This window comes from Polypterus senegalus, chromosome 12, assembly GCF_016835505.1.
Source record: "Polypterus senegalus isolate Bchr_013 chromosome 12, ASM1683550v1, whole genome shotgun sequence".
NCBI classification, from domain to species: Eukaryota; Metazoa; Chordata; class Cladistia; order Polypteriformes; family Polypteridae; genus Polypterus; species Polypterus senegalus.
In genome coordinates this window covers 8,794,661-8,811,519 of record NC_053165.1, presented here as the reverse complement: position 1 = coordinate 8,811,519, position 16,859 = coordinate 8,794,661, and the positions used below count along the sequence as shown (strand labels likewise).

General features: G+C 45.7%; 1 protein-coding gene across 3 annotated transcripts in view; it reads right to left on the bottom strand.

The window, feature by feature from the left end:
- LOC120539907 (5'-nucleotidase domain-containing protein 2-like) overlaps nt 1-2,215 on the bottom strand; it is a 39,434-nt gene extending 37,219 nt beyond the window's left edge. Inside the window, exon 1 of one of the 3 annotated variants that reach the window (XM_039770233.1) lies at nt 1,350-2,215. In XM_039770233.1, coding sequence (XP_039626167.1) covers nt 1,350-1,572 — 223 coding nt within the window. In that variant the 5' untranslated portion in view covers nt 1,573-2,215. The remainder of the gene's footprint in view (nt 1-1,349) is intronic. The other 2 variants (XM_039770231.1, XM_039770232.1) reach the window with 2 other exon arrangements.
- Between the last annotated feature and the right edge of the window lie 14,644 nt (nt 2,216-16,859).

Sequence of the window (16,859 nt, the reverse complement as noted above, 5' to 3'; positions counted from 1 at the left end):
TAAGACTTTATCGGCTTTCAAAACTCGACTTGATGTTTTTTTGGAAGAAATAAGAGGAGTGGATTGGCAAGCTTTGTTGGGCTGAATGGCCTGTTCTCGTCCAGAGTGTTCTAACGTTCAATGTCAGCTTACTACAGGACGGGCCACATGCCTGCTTCAATATGGCTGCCGCGTTGTGCTGCTCAGTGTGCTCTTCTTTTCAGTCCATGGTGTGTGAGATGCTGATTCATCCTGATGGTGTGAGAGAGGGAGAGAGGGGTAAAGCAACCGAATTGATACATTCTTGGTCCAAATCCCTACACCAATAGGGCGTCGTGCTATAGAATGGCCTCTGATTCAATCCAATCTCAAACAGGAATACTTTAAACTAATGGGGGGCACACCATACCTTTCGCGCCTGCCCCCCAATGCCATTTGTTGAGCTGATGCTTATAGGTAAGGCTGGCTTTCCTGTGGGGGCTGATTGAGAGAGTACCCAAGGAAATGTGGGAGGAGTGGTGGCTCTGAGGTTAGGGAGGTTGCTGGTTCAAATCTCGTGTATTGGAACAGGAAATGCACCAATTCAGCAACTGTGACTATAAAAATAATCAAAATTATTGGAATCATATAGAAAACAAATTTATAGCACGGACCAGTGGACACATTTATTTTATGTTATCATTATTAGTTTTTTTTTACTTTTCATGATGACCTCACCTGCCTACCCTGATCACGAACATGTAAAAAAAAATAAAAATTAAACTTTAATGCAGAGGTACTTAGAAGGGACTCTACCAGATCAAGAAAAGCTGTGTTATTGTATACAGCAAGAGTCTTTTTAAACTCGTGAACCGTTAGCATTGTATGAATCTGCCACGATCTGTTCCTGGTTATTTATGGAGCATCTTACTGATCGAAACAAATAAACGGATCTTTCTGGAACCTTCACGTGGATGGTTCTTTAAGGAACCCAAACTGGCCATCCCTCTGAAGGGCCGCTCAGGCACTTTTTATTTTTTAAGAGTCTAAGTAGCACACCTTGCATTAAAAATTTTTTTTTCCCCTACACATTAGGAAGTTTTTGAAATGACAAAGAAGCAACTTCAGATTTCTTTGAACGAACCGCACAACCCAGTAAGGTGCCATTCAAGGACTGTTCTTTTTCAGAGTGTAGCATTGTCCTTTTGTTAAAATATACAGTAATACGATACTGGAAAATTCTGTGAACGTAATGCAATGAGTAGCTAGAAATTTACTGTAAACTTACAGTCGTATTTTTTAAAAGCGTACGGTAAGCGATCTCGATGGCTCACAGCGGAACGCTTGTTTTCCCCCCACAAAAAAAGACGAAACGTGCGGACAAGTCTTACCATGGACGAGCTTCTTCATGTCGTTGTACCTCGCCCACATGTGCGCCCCCTTGTCGCCTCTCTCCGGTCGAACCTCGCTGAGTGGCGTTTCAGCCTGCAGCTCGGGCTGCCCGCTGCCCTTCCCGTGGTCCGTACACCCGGCCGAGACGCGGCGAAATGTCAAGGGCGTCCCAGACGACCGCTGCTGGCACCTCATCAAAGCGGTCCTGCTGAGACGGTTCATCTCAGAGGAGCGATCCGTGCAGGTCACCTCAGGCACTCGGAGCGGCGAGCTGCTACCGCTGCTGCTGCTGCTTCTCTGACCGCCCGGCTCGTCTACAGCCGCAGATTCTGCCTTTAGGCGCTCCAGACGCGCAGCCCGCTTCGTAATCCCTCGAACCGCTCCAGTGGCATTAAAAAAATAGATAAAAATTAAAAACCGCTGCGGAACACGTTCACTTGACTTCACAGTTACACCTTCGTGTAAAACAAAGCTGGGTGGATAGCGACGAGAACATCTCTAGCCGAACAGCTGGAAACTTTGACGGCGTTGTTAAGAAAGTGCGTGGCAGATCTGCGCAGGCCGGAGACGTGATTGGCGGAGCTTTCGAACTTTGGTTTGGCGGTCTGCGCAGACGCCGCAGGGCTCCTGGATACAGAATGAGAATGGGAAGCAGAAGTGCTTTTATTGGTACGTAATGTACAGGAATGGAACTCCGCAGCTTCAGAGCTGCTTATCACAGAACGCAACACCACATACAAATACTACGCATTACCGGACAAAGGTTTTAAGAACAGCTCAGCTTTTTCAGTTCTAATGGAAATGCCTGTATGTCGTAAAGTTTCATGAAACCCAGGCATAGAACAAATAAACAATGACAAATAAAAATAAAGTCAAGGAATCATTAAGTGTACACACTTTAATTCAAATCTTGGATTTATCAAAGCAGCCTGCTAGTGTGTGTGCCCTCTGCGGGCTGGCACCATGGCCGGGGATTTGTTCCTGCCTTGCGCCCTGTGCTGGCTGGGATTGGCTCCAGCAGACCCCGTGACCCTATAGTTAGGATATAGCGGGTTGGATAATGGATGCATTGATATGTTGTTTAACTTACACCACTGGAGAAAAGTTTTAGGACACCTCAGTTTTTCTTCAGATGTATCAGCCTTAATGCAATGAATGACCTAAAATGGTGAAAAGGTGAGCAGTAAACTGTCAGAGGTTTAAATTTAAAGCTTAAGTTAGCAAAAACTGAAAGAAATGGGCCTTCTTCAGGGAACAACTAACAGGTTACAACGTACAGATGTTCTGCAGCCATTCGAGTAAAATGAAGCCTTGTAAGTGGAAGTTAACAATTTGCACAGGTGTCCCAACTCGTGTTGATTACTTGAAACCCCTGTGTGTGTCTTAAAGCAGAGTTGGAGGAGACTGAGTTACTACACCCACTGAAGTACCACTTGGACACTACTGCAGTGATAATGGCAGGAATTAACAAACGAAATGAAGTTGCTGTGCTGTGAGGCGCCGGTGATCACGTCAGCTGGGGACCCTGAGAAACTCGTCTTCTGATTGGCTTGTGACTTTGGCTCTGCCTGATCTCTTCCTATCAGGGCTTCCTACCAGTCTGCAATGGCCTTTGGATTGTGTAGGACACCGCTGGACTCGCCGACACTTGGATTTTTCTTTGCAGTTTCTCTAAATGAGAGGCCTCCACTTTGAAGGGTAATACAGGGTGAGTCAAAATCACGTGAACACTAATGTGTTTACTTACATACAGTTTTTGGGGGACAATTCATGTGCCACATATGGTCCATGTGCTGAACGTGATGGCGAACAGGCTGAGACCCTCCTGTAAATCATCTTGCACATATGAAGTACGTTTTGTGAATAAGTTGTTTCCAACATTCAAATGTTAATATAATTTTGACTCACCCTGTATATATGAAAAAATGAAAAAATAACATGCATGAAATATTAAAGCAGAGAGCATAAAAAGTGACTATTCGAGCTCTGTGAGTCCTCCTATTAACAAAAAACAAACACGCGGAAAGGCTGTTGAGCGCTCATATTGACACATAACCAACATTAATAGAAAAGCATTCAAAACATTTCAAAATAACAACTGTATTCAACAAAAATCACATTAGAATTACTGTCACATACAAAAAAATTAACTCAAGCAATTTAAAATAATTAGGGCGGCACGGTGGCACAGTGGGTAGGGCTGCTGCCACGCAGTAAGGAGACCCGGGTTGGCTTCCTCAGTCCTCCCTGCGTGGAGTTTGCATGTTCTCCCCGTGTCTGCGTGGTTTTCCTCCCACAGTCCAAAGACATGCAGGTTAGGTGCATTGGCGATCCTAAATTGTCCCAAGTGTGTGCTTGGTGTGTGGGTGTGTGTGCCCTGCCCGGGGTTTGTTTCCTGCCTTGCGCCCTGTGTTGACTGGGATTGGCTCCATCAGACCCCCGTGACCCTGTAGTTAGGGTATAGCGGGTTGGATAATGGATGGATGAATGGATAATAATAGTTGTTTAAGACGTGTGTAAACAGTGACAGGTCAGAATGTTTCACGTCAGAAGGACATCAAGAGTGTCAAAATCCTTAAAAGTCAATATGAGATTTTCAGTTCTTTTCTACCTGCACACTCATCTTTACAGGACAGCGTCCTGCGTGTATAAAAGTTCTGTGTTTAGAGGTGGTTGAGGCCGTGTGGAAGATCCCAGGGGGGCAGCATGGTATTAAGGAGTCTGACAGCTTGGGGGTAAAAATTATCCTGCGGCCTGGCAGAAATTAGGGTGGTACGGTAACTGGCTGGACCCGCAGTATGTCACTTTGCCTGAACTGTTCATCATAACGACAATCGCTACCCGCTCAGACACTGGCACCTTACGCCTTCCTGGACCCCCAGAGTGCAGAGGAGACATGCTATAATGCCACACGTGATGTTCGGTTCTCAGTTATGGAGCACAGCCATACACTCTTGAATGCAGGTGAGGGGGGTCTTAGCACGTCAGGTGGGTTGAGGGCTGCATAAGTCCGGGAAGGCGTAAGGTGCCAGTGTCTGAGCGGGCAGCTGCTGTTACCTAATAACACATATTTTTGTTGTACCAGCCAATGAAGTGCTGCAGCACTATGATTGCATATGTATGAGGCTGATTAGCATGCTCCATATATGGACGTTTGAGGGCGGTGATCGAGGTGCGTTCAACTGTGCACACATTTATAAGGTGATTGGGATTTAGAAACAGTAAATTGCGTAGAGGTGTGCATATGGCAGATTTTCTAAATGTGATTTTTTAAATTTTTTTTGCCGTACACTTTTTCCTATTTTTTTTGATGTGCGTATATTTTCTCGCATGGGCAGCACGGTGGCGCAGTGGGTAGCGCAGCTGCCTCGCAGTTGCGTGGAGTTTGCATGTTCTCCCCGTGTCTGTGTGGGTTTCCTCCGGGTGCTCCAGTTTCCTCCCACAGTCCAAAGACATGCAGGTTAGGTGAACTGGCGATCCTAAATTGCCCCTAGTGTGTGCCCTGTGGTGGGCTGGCACCCTGCCCGGGGTTTGTTCCTGCCTTGCACCCTGTGCTGGCTAGGATTGGCTCTAGCAGACCCCCCGTGACCCTGTGTTGGGATATAATGGGTTGGATAATGGATTGATGTTTTCTCGCTTGAATCCACACACCAGTGTTACAAACGAGACCCTCGGAGGTTTGATTCCCCCTCGCTGTTTGGTTTGCCTCAACGGTTCAACGTGGATGAAACTGTGCAGCGCGAAGACCAACTTGTACTTCTGCAGCCTTGATGATACAGAAAGAATCCTAACGTCTGACGATTTTTTCTTCAAGGTTGTGCTTTTTTGATTTTAATGAGCATATCCAAGCCCACCTGTCTGAACAACAGCAGATGACAGACATTTGGATGGCTACCAAGTGATTGCGTTTGGTGGGTTGGCTCTGGGAGTAAACGATTCCCAAGATCTTTTTAAGGAGTTGGCAGAAGAGAACACCCAGAGCCCTTCTACCCCTACGGCGCCCCCTACAGTCCAAGAGTCCAGCCCATATGGCCTCTCAAGCGCAGACTACACCTCTTTAGATCTCACGAGAGATTTAAAGGAGACGCTCTCACCCCGCACTTCACTAATGGTACGGTCCACCCTCCATAAGTCAGCCTGCCCAGCTGGCACAGCCTAAGCTTAGGTGGCTTCAGCTGCTGGGGAGGATGCTGCATAGTATTGTGCCAGTTTTAAAAACATAAAAGAAATTAGGGAAATTTATTTAAAGGGATTTCTCTAAGAAAAATGGTGGCGCAGATTATTCACCCCTCCTGCCCCGCAAGTCTGAGCCAAATCCAAGGATCTCAGAGTCGTGGCAGCACTTTGAGGCGGCCGTTGGCTTCCCTTGCACAGGTACAAAACACTGCTGTTTTTATATTCCCTTCAATTCAATTCAATCTCCGGGGTGGGAAGTCAATATGGTGTGTTGAGAAAGTATTCAGACCCCTTCACTTCTTTTATTTATTTTATTCATATTTTGCTTAAAAGTAAATGACCCCATTTCGAATTTCTTTTTTTCTATTGACTTTAATCATGGAGTTCCTAAATGTGGGCAGCGCGGTGGGTGAAGAAGTGAGTCATGGCTTCGATTCCTGCCCCCGGTCATCGTCAAGAGGCTGCTGTGCTTCAAAGTCCTGCCTGTTAAGTTGCTAGGATATTGCAATTCGGCCCAAATGTGACTGGCAGACTGGCGCGTCCTGCCCAGTTCTGTTTCCTGCCTTGTGCTCAGTGCTGCCAGGATGGCTCCAGCTCTGCCTCACAGCCGTGAATTGGATGAAGCTTTTCAGAGAACGCTTGGTTTCTAGGTGCCCACGTTGAATGTATATGTTTCTTGGTTCCTGGGTAGGAATTCCCTGCGGTGGCTGGCGCCCTGCCTGGGGTTTGTTTCCTGCCTTGTGCCCTGTGTTGGCTCCAGCAGACCCCCGTGACCCTGTAGTTAGGATATAGCGGGTTGGATAATGGATGGATGGTTAGGAATTAAATATAGCGCCTTCAGAATAAATTCAGACTTTTTTTTCACATTTTGTTTTGTTCAGCCTATGATGGATGGCAGTCATGGGCAGGGATGGTCTTTAGTTCCTTGTTGGCTAAGTAGGCCATAATAGTGAGTGGCCAGAAAGAAAGGCAGGGTGTTCTCTTCCTCAGTCAGGTGGCGGGAATGAGTTGCCAACGTGAAAGCAGAGGCGGGTACTGAGACATCCAGGCGGGGCTGGGAAGAGACAGCCTTCTAAGACTGTTTGCTACCCTCAAATGTCAAATGGCAGCATTTCTGGGCCTGGGTATCCATATGCACACCTGCAGGGCATGCTGGGAACTGTAGTCCCTTGCTAGGTTTCATGGGTGCTGTCAGGTGGAGCTTCAGGGATTGGCTGTCCCTGCGAGCTGAAGTCGGGTATGTAGGAGGGACAAAGCTCGCCAGGGGTGAGTGGAGGAGGAAGGAGAGAGAAGACAAAAGATTCTTAATATGTGCGGTGAATTCTACAAGAAACCTGTTTAAAGGTATTCCGCTATAATAAACCATTTATTTGTGAACCTGGGACTTGTGTCTGTGAGGTTGTTTCTGGCTGTGAGACCTCCACCCCTCACAGTGGTCACAGATGCCTTTTACCAAAATCATTTAAATTTAATTTTACTAGGGTGGGGCTAATTGGTGTCTGTGGTGGGACGGAGGGGATGCCAGAGAGTGCACTGCTTGAGGCTGTGGTGCTCACAGTACATGTCGTGTCATTTTTCTAACCCATTTAATCCAGATCAGGGTCACGGGAGGGGGGTTATTTTTGGGGGCTGAAACCTAACCCAGCTAGCCTAGGCAAGGCAGGAACAAACCCCGGCCAGGACGCCAGGGTGCCAGTCCAGCCAAACACCAAACACACACTCAGGCCAGTTTAGTGTCTACAGTCCGCCTGACCTTCATGAGAAGAAACTCACAGAGACACGGGGAGAACACGCCACCTCCACGCTGGGAGGACCTGGGATGTGAACCCAGGTCTACTTACTCTGAGGCAGCACTGTGCCAATGTGCCACCCTAACAGTACATGGGATAACCAAATAATCAGAACGTATTTTGGTGGCAAAGAACTCGAGGAGATGCTTGATCCAAAGATTCCGCTGGTATTTGGATAAAACGCTACGCTGTGTGGACGAGGAAAGACGCACAAGGTGGCATAAAAGGTTACACGCCTTTGATGGCTTTGTTTTGTTTTATGAAGTGTTAAAGAATATTTACATGTATTAGTAAAACTGAATGTCCAGTCACACGTATGCACAACCTCTGCTTGTACTCCACAACAGCAGACGATGGCGGGTTCGCTCATATCTGTCAAAAAGGCTGCAGTGCAGCTCTTCTGCATTATGTGTAATTGTCGTGGCGGTGTAAAGTCATAATTCATAAGTCGTTAGGAAGGCTAACAGAATGTCAGGTTATATAGCGCCTTGATGTGTGGTGAGTACAAGTCACAGGAGGTTCTGCTCAGGCTTTATAACACACTGGTGAGGCCTCATCTGGAGTCCTGGGTGCAGTTTGGGTCTCCATAAAGACATAGCAGCACAAGAGAAGGTCCAGAGAAGAGCGACAAGGCTGATTCAGGGGCTACAGGGGATGAGTTAGGAGGAAAGATTCAAAGAGCTGAGCCTTTACAGTTTAAGGAGAAGGAGATGAAGAGGAGACCTGACTGTTTAAAATTATGAGGGAATTAGTGCAGAGGATCGAGACGGTGACTTTAAAATGAGTTCATCAAGAACACGGAGACACAGGTGGAAACTTGTGAAGGGGAAATTACAAAAACGTTAGGAAGTTTATCTTCACACAGAGAGACAAACATGTGAAATAAGTGACCAAGTAGTGTGGTGGACAGCAGGACTTCAGGGACCTTCAGAACTCCACTTGGTGTTATTTTGAAAGAATGAAGTGTACAGGACTGGTGAACTTTGTAGAACTGAATGGCCTGTGCTCCTCCGGGTTGTTCTGACGTTCTAAAGAACTCACAGAGTGAATCAAAGAGATATTAAAAATATAAACAGGCAGCGGATGAACTTTGCAAATGCACAGAAACAAAATGTTGGGTTATCACTGGACAGCATCCTACTTTCTTCTATCTTCTAAGCTGCACATACAATACACGTTCTGGGGGCAGTGGACGTTGGTATCCATCCCAGAAACATGAGACTGCATGCAACTTGAGTGGAGATGCGGACCATCACATGTCACCCTCACACACTCACCTGCACTCCGCCTAAATCTGATTCAAATACTGCAGGACAAGTCACGCCTAAAGACCACCTGAATGGGTGATGGCTTCTCCTCATGGATCAGACCCCCTAATATTTACTGTTATGATCTAGGAATCCCAAAACTCACAATCCCTAAAGTATCCACCAGTGGGGGGATATCACCATCAAACCCCGGCATCCAGTAATAAGGGCACAGAGTCTTTATAAATAAAAAATGATTCATCCTTCATAAAACTCATGCTCTTCCACATGCTGCTACTGGAGTATGTGAATTTCCCCTTGGGATTAATAAAGTATCATTCTATCTATCTATCTTAAGAGTGAAGCTCCATAGAAGCACAAAGGGGAAAATGGAGTTGCCTACAACACAAAAGGCAGGCCAAAGCAAGCAAGTGTCCAAGCAGATATTCGAACAATAGTATTTAAAATAGAGCAATTAAAGTCAAAAATCCATAGAATCACAAAAGCACACAACTACACAAAGAAACACTCGCCAAACTCCAAGGTGCATTCAGAATGAACCACCTGGAACTGTGGGAGACACTCCAGATTTATAGGCAGTTTCTGGCCCATGATTTGCAGGTGACTACCCACAACATAATCATAATAATTCTTCACAATTATATAGCGCCTTTTCTCACTACTCAAAGTGCTTTAGGCAGTGAGTGGGGAGCCACTTCATCCACCACTAATTGCAGCGTCCACCTGGATGATGTGACGGCAGCCATTTTTGCGCCAGTACACCCAGCTGTTAGGAGGTGAAGTGGTGAGTGATAGTTAGCCAATTAGTCACAGGGGAGGACTAGGGGACCAGAATGACTAGGCCATGGTGGTCAGTTTTAGCCAGGACATTGGGATACACCCTACTCTTTACGAAGGAGTAAAGGTCTTCACTTTTAAGTCTTATCTAAAGGACGGTGCCATTTTTACAGCTCAGTGTCCCTGTCACTGCACTGAGGGAGCATCGGGATCCACATTCAGACCATAAGGTAAGCGCCCCCTGCTGGCCCCACCAACACCTCTTCCCACAGCAACCCAAGCTTTTCCTGGTTGGTCTTCCATACGAGTACATCCACATAAGACTTTGCCGCGGCATTAAAACTCCGCCGGTGTAGTAGTGAAACAGGACAAACTTTAAAAATCAATACAAAATATAATCTGCATTGAGAACAATTTATATTGATAGGTTTCCTATACGAGGGCTTCTTGATATACAATATTCTTGGTTTTGCTATCGGGGGGCGAGGACATATAAGGTTTCTTGGGGTAACTAACCCGGGAGAAAGCGACATAAAGCGCAATCTAAATCTGTTACGTAGTTCTCTTGTGAAAAGCGGACAGACAGACAGATAGACAGACAAATGCTGGATTTTTATATATATATATATATACATACATACATACATACATACATATACTAGCAAAATACCCACACTTCGCAGTTGAGAAGTAGTGGTGTGTTAAAGAAGTTATGAAAAAGAAAAGGAAACATTTTAAAAATAACGTAACATGACTGTCAATGTAATTGTCGTAGGCTTATTTTACTGTTGACAGTGGATTTGATGAATGTCTTCTTCTTCTTCTTTCGGCTACTCCTGTTAGGGATCGCCACAGCGGATCAAAGTGGATTTGATGAATGTAACGAGTTGAATTTCTGATTGTAAATGTGTAGGATAAATGCACATTTTTAGGCTGTAAGGATCTCTTTGTAAACGACGTTTGCAGTTCTACCCTTGGGCTGTAAAATGACCAAACTGTCTGCTGAGCTCACTTTTGAGCATGCAACATACAGTCGGCCATGTGAGGAGCCATCTTGTGTCAAGTCAATGGTGACCTTTTTCAAGAGTCTGGCCCTGTGACTTATTTATTGTCATAGCGAAGCTGAGACCCTTACTGAAAACTGGAGGTGTTTAAATTGGAATGGGAGGTCAGAGGGTATGAGAGGGTCTCCCCTGAGCCAGTTCCAGTGAAGACAGTGACCTCAATGAGGATCTTGTGCAGAGATCTGATCTGAAGTCTGGTGCCGTTACAACGTTTTGGTGGTTGTAAGTTTCGTAGTAAAGCGGTGGAGTAAACGAAAAAGCAGGAGTCACCAGCAGGAAGATGTGAAGCGAGGTGAACAATAACAGGCTTGACGCGGTGGAGTAAAGAAGAAGTGAGCAGTGAGCACGATGAACAGCTGAGGAAAATAAGGAAGCGAGTGAGGAGGCACATGAGCGCGGGATGTCGTTAATGTATATAGGCAGGGGGCCAATCTCGTGGTAGGTGCGCAGAAAAAGGAAAGGGGACCGGGGGCGGCCCTTGTGTGTCTCTGCTGTGAAATAAATCGTCTGTTAACGGAAATAAGGAATGAAACCGCCAAAAGGAGAGGTCAGTTCCAAAAGTTCCTTTTGGCATAATGGGGAGAACCGCCAAAAAGAAGACATTATTTTTGAAAGTTCGTTACGGGGGCACGGCGCAAAATGAATCATGCTTAATGTTTGTAAGTACACTGTGAAGGATGAGCATGGGAAATTTGGGCTTCCTATGTAAATTGAAAGTCGCAGAAATAGTGAGGAGGGGTTTCCCCTACCTATATATACAGTTTAGGGGGTACACCCGTTTCCACCCCTTGGGTGTTGCAATAGGACATGAAACATCCCTAACGTTTGTAAGTACACTGCAAGGAATGAGCAGGCGATATTTCAGCTTCCCACCGATATGGAAAGTGGGAGAATTAGTGAGGGGTCAGTGAGGGCTTGGCCTTTTATATGTAGAGATAGAATGGGCTCCTCTAACCTGACAGACAGACGTCCAGGACACCAAGTAAAAGTACAAATAGGTATTTTAAATTCCTTTCTTTTATAAATATAGTGCCCTCAAAGCACCACAGCCACCATGTAAAGGCAAGTAAATAAGCACAATAATCACACGCAATTCTCTCCTCCACACCTCCCAGCAAGCTCTGTCTTCTGCCTCCCAACTCCGGCTCGCTTGCTTGGTTTACAGCAGTCCTTCTTATAGTCCTTGACCCGGAAGTGCTTCTGTCCTTCTGTCCCCGTGACATGCGGGTCAGTTTCTAGTTCAAAGTTTTTAGTCATGTGCACAGTAAGGAAACACGTTTCCCTGTACAATGAAATTCTTTCTTTGCTGTCCACACCAAATGATAAAACCAACGTATAAAGATAAGCATAAAAAATAAGTAGCAGATAGATAATAAGCAACAGAGGCAGCATAAAGTATAAAAACAGAAGAGAAGTATAAAGTGTAATTGTGCAGGTAGGTGTGTGATCCATCCATCCATTATCCAACCCACTATATCCTAACTACAGGGTCATGAGGGTCTGCTGGAGCCAATCCCAGCCAACACAGGGCGCAAGGCAGGAAACAAACCCTGGGCAGGGCGCCAGCCCACCGCAGGGCACACACACACAAAGCACACACACGGGACAATTTAGAATCGCCAATGCACCTAACCTGCATGTCTGTGGACTGAGAGAGGAAACCCACGCAGACACGAGGAGAACATGCAAACTCCACACAGGGAGGACCCGGGAAGTGAACCCTTAAGGGTCTCCTAACTGCGAGGCAGCAGCACTACCCACTGCGCCACCGTGCTGCCCCAGGTGTGTGATGGACAAGTCCAATACAGTTGCGTGAGGTCATAAACTCCAGTCAGTTATTTAAGAGTCTAATGGCCTTGGAGAAGAAAGAGTTCTTTAGCTTGGAGGTCCTGCATTTCATACGTCTGTACCTTCTGCCTGAGGGCAGAAGTGTGAACAGTTCGTGTTGGGGGTGGCTGGGGTCCCTGAGGGTTACCTGAGGGTTGAGGCATGCGGATTCTGCAGTTGTAGACGCTCTGCAGAGAGGGCAGTGGGGTCCTGGTGATCTTCTCAGCAGTCTTTACCACTCTCTGCAGGCATCTGAGGTCCATAGCAGTAGTGTTGCCGTACCACACGGTGATGCAGCTGGTCAAAATGCTCTCAACAATGCAGCTGTAAAAGTTGCCGAGGATACCGAACTTCCTCAGCCTCCTCAGAAAGTACAGCCGCTGTTGAGCCCTCTTGACCAGCTGTGTGGTGTTAAGAGTCCAAGTGAGGTCCTCACTGATGTTGACAGGTCCTCACAGATGGAAAACTTGCATTTTCTTCAGCCCAGAAGAACTACGGGACTTCCGTCCCCGTGACTTTAGCGTACTAATGGGCTATGCAGAAAGTGGAAACTCCCAGGTCTCCCTGCTGCGTCTCCCAGTGGCACCTATGGTACCCAGCAGGGCTGTGAATCCGAAATCCAGATCCCATAGCGCCCTGCGGGAACCCGGGGTGCCGCTATACTGCAGGGAAGTCGCCATCTGGCGTCTTGGGGGATGCAGTGTCCCAAAGTAGCTGCCTTCCCCCATCCTTCCATCCTTTGGGCGTCCGGCCGTCCATCACAAGAGATAATATAGCCCAACAAATAGCATATCAAATTAATACGTAGAAAAGAATTAGAAATGAACAAAGCTGACATAAAACGTGAATTTGAACCCTGGCCAAGGGAGGAACTCAGCCTGAGATGTAACAACTGTCCACTTTACCTGATGTGACGCTCCTATTGAAATCTCATTGCTCTTGATGGTGTCTTTCAGGTAGAAGAACCCCTTGAGATGGACGAGGTAAGAGCTCCTCTGTGGTGGTCTGCCATCACCCGGTGGCTTCAGGGTAAGCTGGAACATCTGCTTATGAGTGTTTAAGTCCAATCCAGTCTTCCACAGGCTGAAGCTGAAAAAATTCAGAAGCTCAGACCACTTCAGTAGGGAAATGGCAGCAGTTCCAGTTTTTGAAAACCTCTGCTGCTCCTGCAAAAACCTAAAAAAGGGAGAATGCCAGACTGCCTCACGTTGTCATTACTCTTGTCTTTCAGGAGGAGCCCATGGAGACAGACAAAATGGAGGAGGTAAGTGCTGGCCATCTCACCGTATGACTCAGTGTTACAATAAGGTTTACTGTCAGATTCCCCACCTGGAAATGTTCTGTAGTCGCAAGATCTCCAGACACATTTGCAGACCAAGTGGCCTTCCCTAGTGATCTGACCTCCTGGGTAAGGTGCCTGAAAAGCAGCCAAAGACCCTTGAACAAGCAAGTAAGCTTGTGGCAGGTGGTGGTGAATGTCAGGAGACGATCAAAGCAAATCAAGGAGCCATTCCCAGAATATGTTACTTGTGTAGAACACCAGAATCCTTGATGGATGTGTATATTTATAAGGTGGCATTATCTTGAAGGGGTGGCAGAGCAGGACCTGTCACCACAGCTGGTTCCCCTAGTGATCTCGACTAGGTGAGACGGCCTGTATGGATGCCATTTTGTTTAAGGTTGTAGTCACTGAGAGGTTGCTAAATGTGAATTTTGTGAATTTCCCCTTGGGATTAATAAAGTATCTATCTATCTATCTAATCCTGCCTACTATACTAAAGTCTATCTATCTATCTGATCCTGCCTACTATACTAAAGTCTATCTATCTATCTATCTATCTATCTGATCCTGCCTACTATACTAAAGTCATTCTATCTATCTATCTATCTGATTCTGCCTTCTATACTAAAGTCCTTCAATCTATCTATCTGATCCTGCCTACTATACTAAAGTCTATCTATCTATGTGATCCTGCCTACTATACTAAAGTCCTTCTATCTATCTATCTGATCCTGCCTACTATACTAAAGTATATCTATCTATCTATCTATCTAAATAACAAAAGACTGATGCTCTTAATGTGGAGTGGCATGGTCTCCTTTCATCACCCGATCCCCCAACTCATATTTCTATTGGGTCACCCACCCATGGTAATGACCTGCTGTCAGCCTGCTGCTTAATTGGTCCTACTTGGGTTTGTGTGCACATTGTGAACCTCAAGGATGTTCTCAAGAACCCCAAATAGTGCCAGGGAAGCCCAAGTATAAGGAAAATCAAGAACAGGTCGTCCTATATGTGTAGGAGAAACAGAAGAAGCAACAAGGAGCAAAAGAAAAAGCAAAATAACAAAAGCCAGTGCCTCGTCAGATCTCACTATATAACAGATAATGGGCTTCTGACCTGACCTGTAGGGTGGCCGACCCACCAGTAAATCAAAACTCTCTCCTTCCCTCCCATCTTGCTCACCTCTCTGGCCTTGTGTGTCTCGTTACTTCAGTGTCAGATCAGCAAGGACCGCGGTTAGGACCTCAGGGTGCTCATTCTGTGACTGTGAAAAATGAAAAAGGAAGAAAGCAAAGTCAGGAGATGAGAGAGAAAACTATTTTCAACAAACTTGTGGCAGTTAAAAGCCAGAAGGTCAAAAATTACAAAGCCCAAGACGAAAATCAAAAATCAAAGTTAAAATAACACACAATTTTAAAACTGACTAATCTCGAAAGGGTTTAAGTCACAAAACCAAAACCACAGTGGTGGTAAACAACATGGCCATGACTGTGCAACTCCGCCACAAAATGGCAGAAGCAAGGAAGCCAGAAAATGACTTCACTAGTATAATCTACAATATACTAATAAAAGGCAAAGCACTCACTCACTCACTCACTGACTGACTCATCACTTATTCTCCAACTTCCCGTGTAGGTAGAAGGCTGAAATTTGGCAGGCTAATTCCTTACAGCTTACTTACAAAAGTTAAGCAGGTTTCATTTTGAAATTCTACGCATAACGGTTATAACTGGAACCTACTTATGTCCATATATACGGCCATAGCCTGCAGCTCGGTCGCCGAGTTGGCGGAGTTGCGTCCCTCATCGTCACGCCTCCCACGTAATTGAGTGCCTGCCCATATAAGGTAAATATTTGCGGGCGAAGGACTAGCGGCTCACATGAACTGACTGTGAACGCAGTACGTAGAGAACAAGCAAGAGCTCCAAAGAGCGCTGAACAAAAAACGTATTACACAATTGAGAAGGCAGCAAAAGAATATGAAGCGAGTGACAAATACAAGCATATTCATAAGTGCAGCTACTGCGGAAACAAAGCACGGTGTAAACCGTAAGTTTAAATTAAGTTTATAGACACGCTGGCACTGGCGTTTTTAAAATTGCTGGTGAAGGACTGTGCTTATGCAAACAAATAGAAAGCAAATGCTCCGTTATTTTTAAAATGTTTCCTTTTCTGTTTCATAACTTCTTTAACACACTTGTTCTCCGCTGCGAAGCGCGGGTATTTTGCTAGTAATAAAATAAGTAGAAACAATTCAAATCCAAATTTACAAAATACGTACAAATTCCAATTTGCATATTCCATAATCCAAGAATTGTAACCTAGGGACCTATTTTGTCTTTCAGGAGGTGCCCATGGAGGTTGATGTGGTTGACGAGGTAAGATGGTGACTGTGTTAACGCTAAGGTGAGACAGACAGGCAGATGGACAGACACAGATGGCGGCACATGAATTATGATTCTGACTTGCATCTTGGGGGAGCGCAGATTTCATTTCCGGCCCACTGGGCAATGTGGTGTAGTGTGATACTCAATGAAAGTAATCTAATAGTCAGTTAGTCAGTCATTGTCCAACCCGCTATATTCTAACACAGGGTCACGGGGGGTCTGCTGGAGCCAATCCCAGCCAGGACAGGACGCAAGGCAGGAAACAAACCCCGGGCAGGGTGCCAGCCCACCGCAGGGCACACACACAGCACACACCAAGCACAATTCAGGATCGCCAATGCACCTAACCTGCATGTCTTTGGACTGTGGGAGGAAACCCACGCAGACACGGGGAGAACATGCCAACTCCACGCAAGAGAACCCAGGTTGCTTACTGCGAGGCAGCACCATGACACCCGTAATCTAACAGGAATTATTAATTACTTCTGTCAAGTTGTAATAGAATTACTTCTGGAAAGAATATATCCATTATCAATTACTTGACTTTTACATTTCTCTCTAAACCCGTGCAAATGTGTACTAATTGAAATGTATAAAGCTGGCACCCAAAAGCCCTTTCTGGATGTTGGCCCTTATATTCATACAGCTCTCACGGGGTCATATGCTATAGCAGGGACACAGTCCACAAGGTAGGCCTCATTCCTTTAATCTACAGAAATATGCTAAAATAATTCAAAATTTATATCATTTATTCACCCAAATCATATAGGGTCACTTGTGACCCTGAATGCGGTAAAGAGTCACTCATTTTACAGGTGCGTTTTGCATTTGTGAGCAGAGCTTTAATGTTTCTTTCTCAGGATTTTTTTTTTGTATCTATATATGTTCATTACAGCTGCTTATTATTTTAGGCATTTATGAGTTTAGAGAGGGCA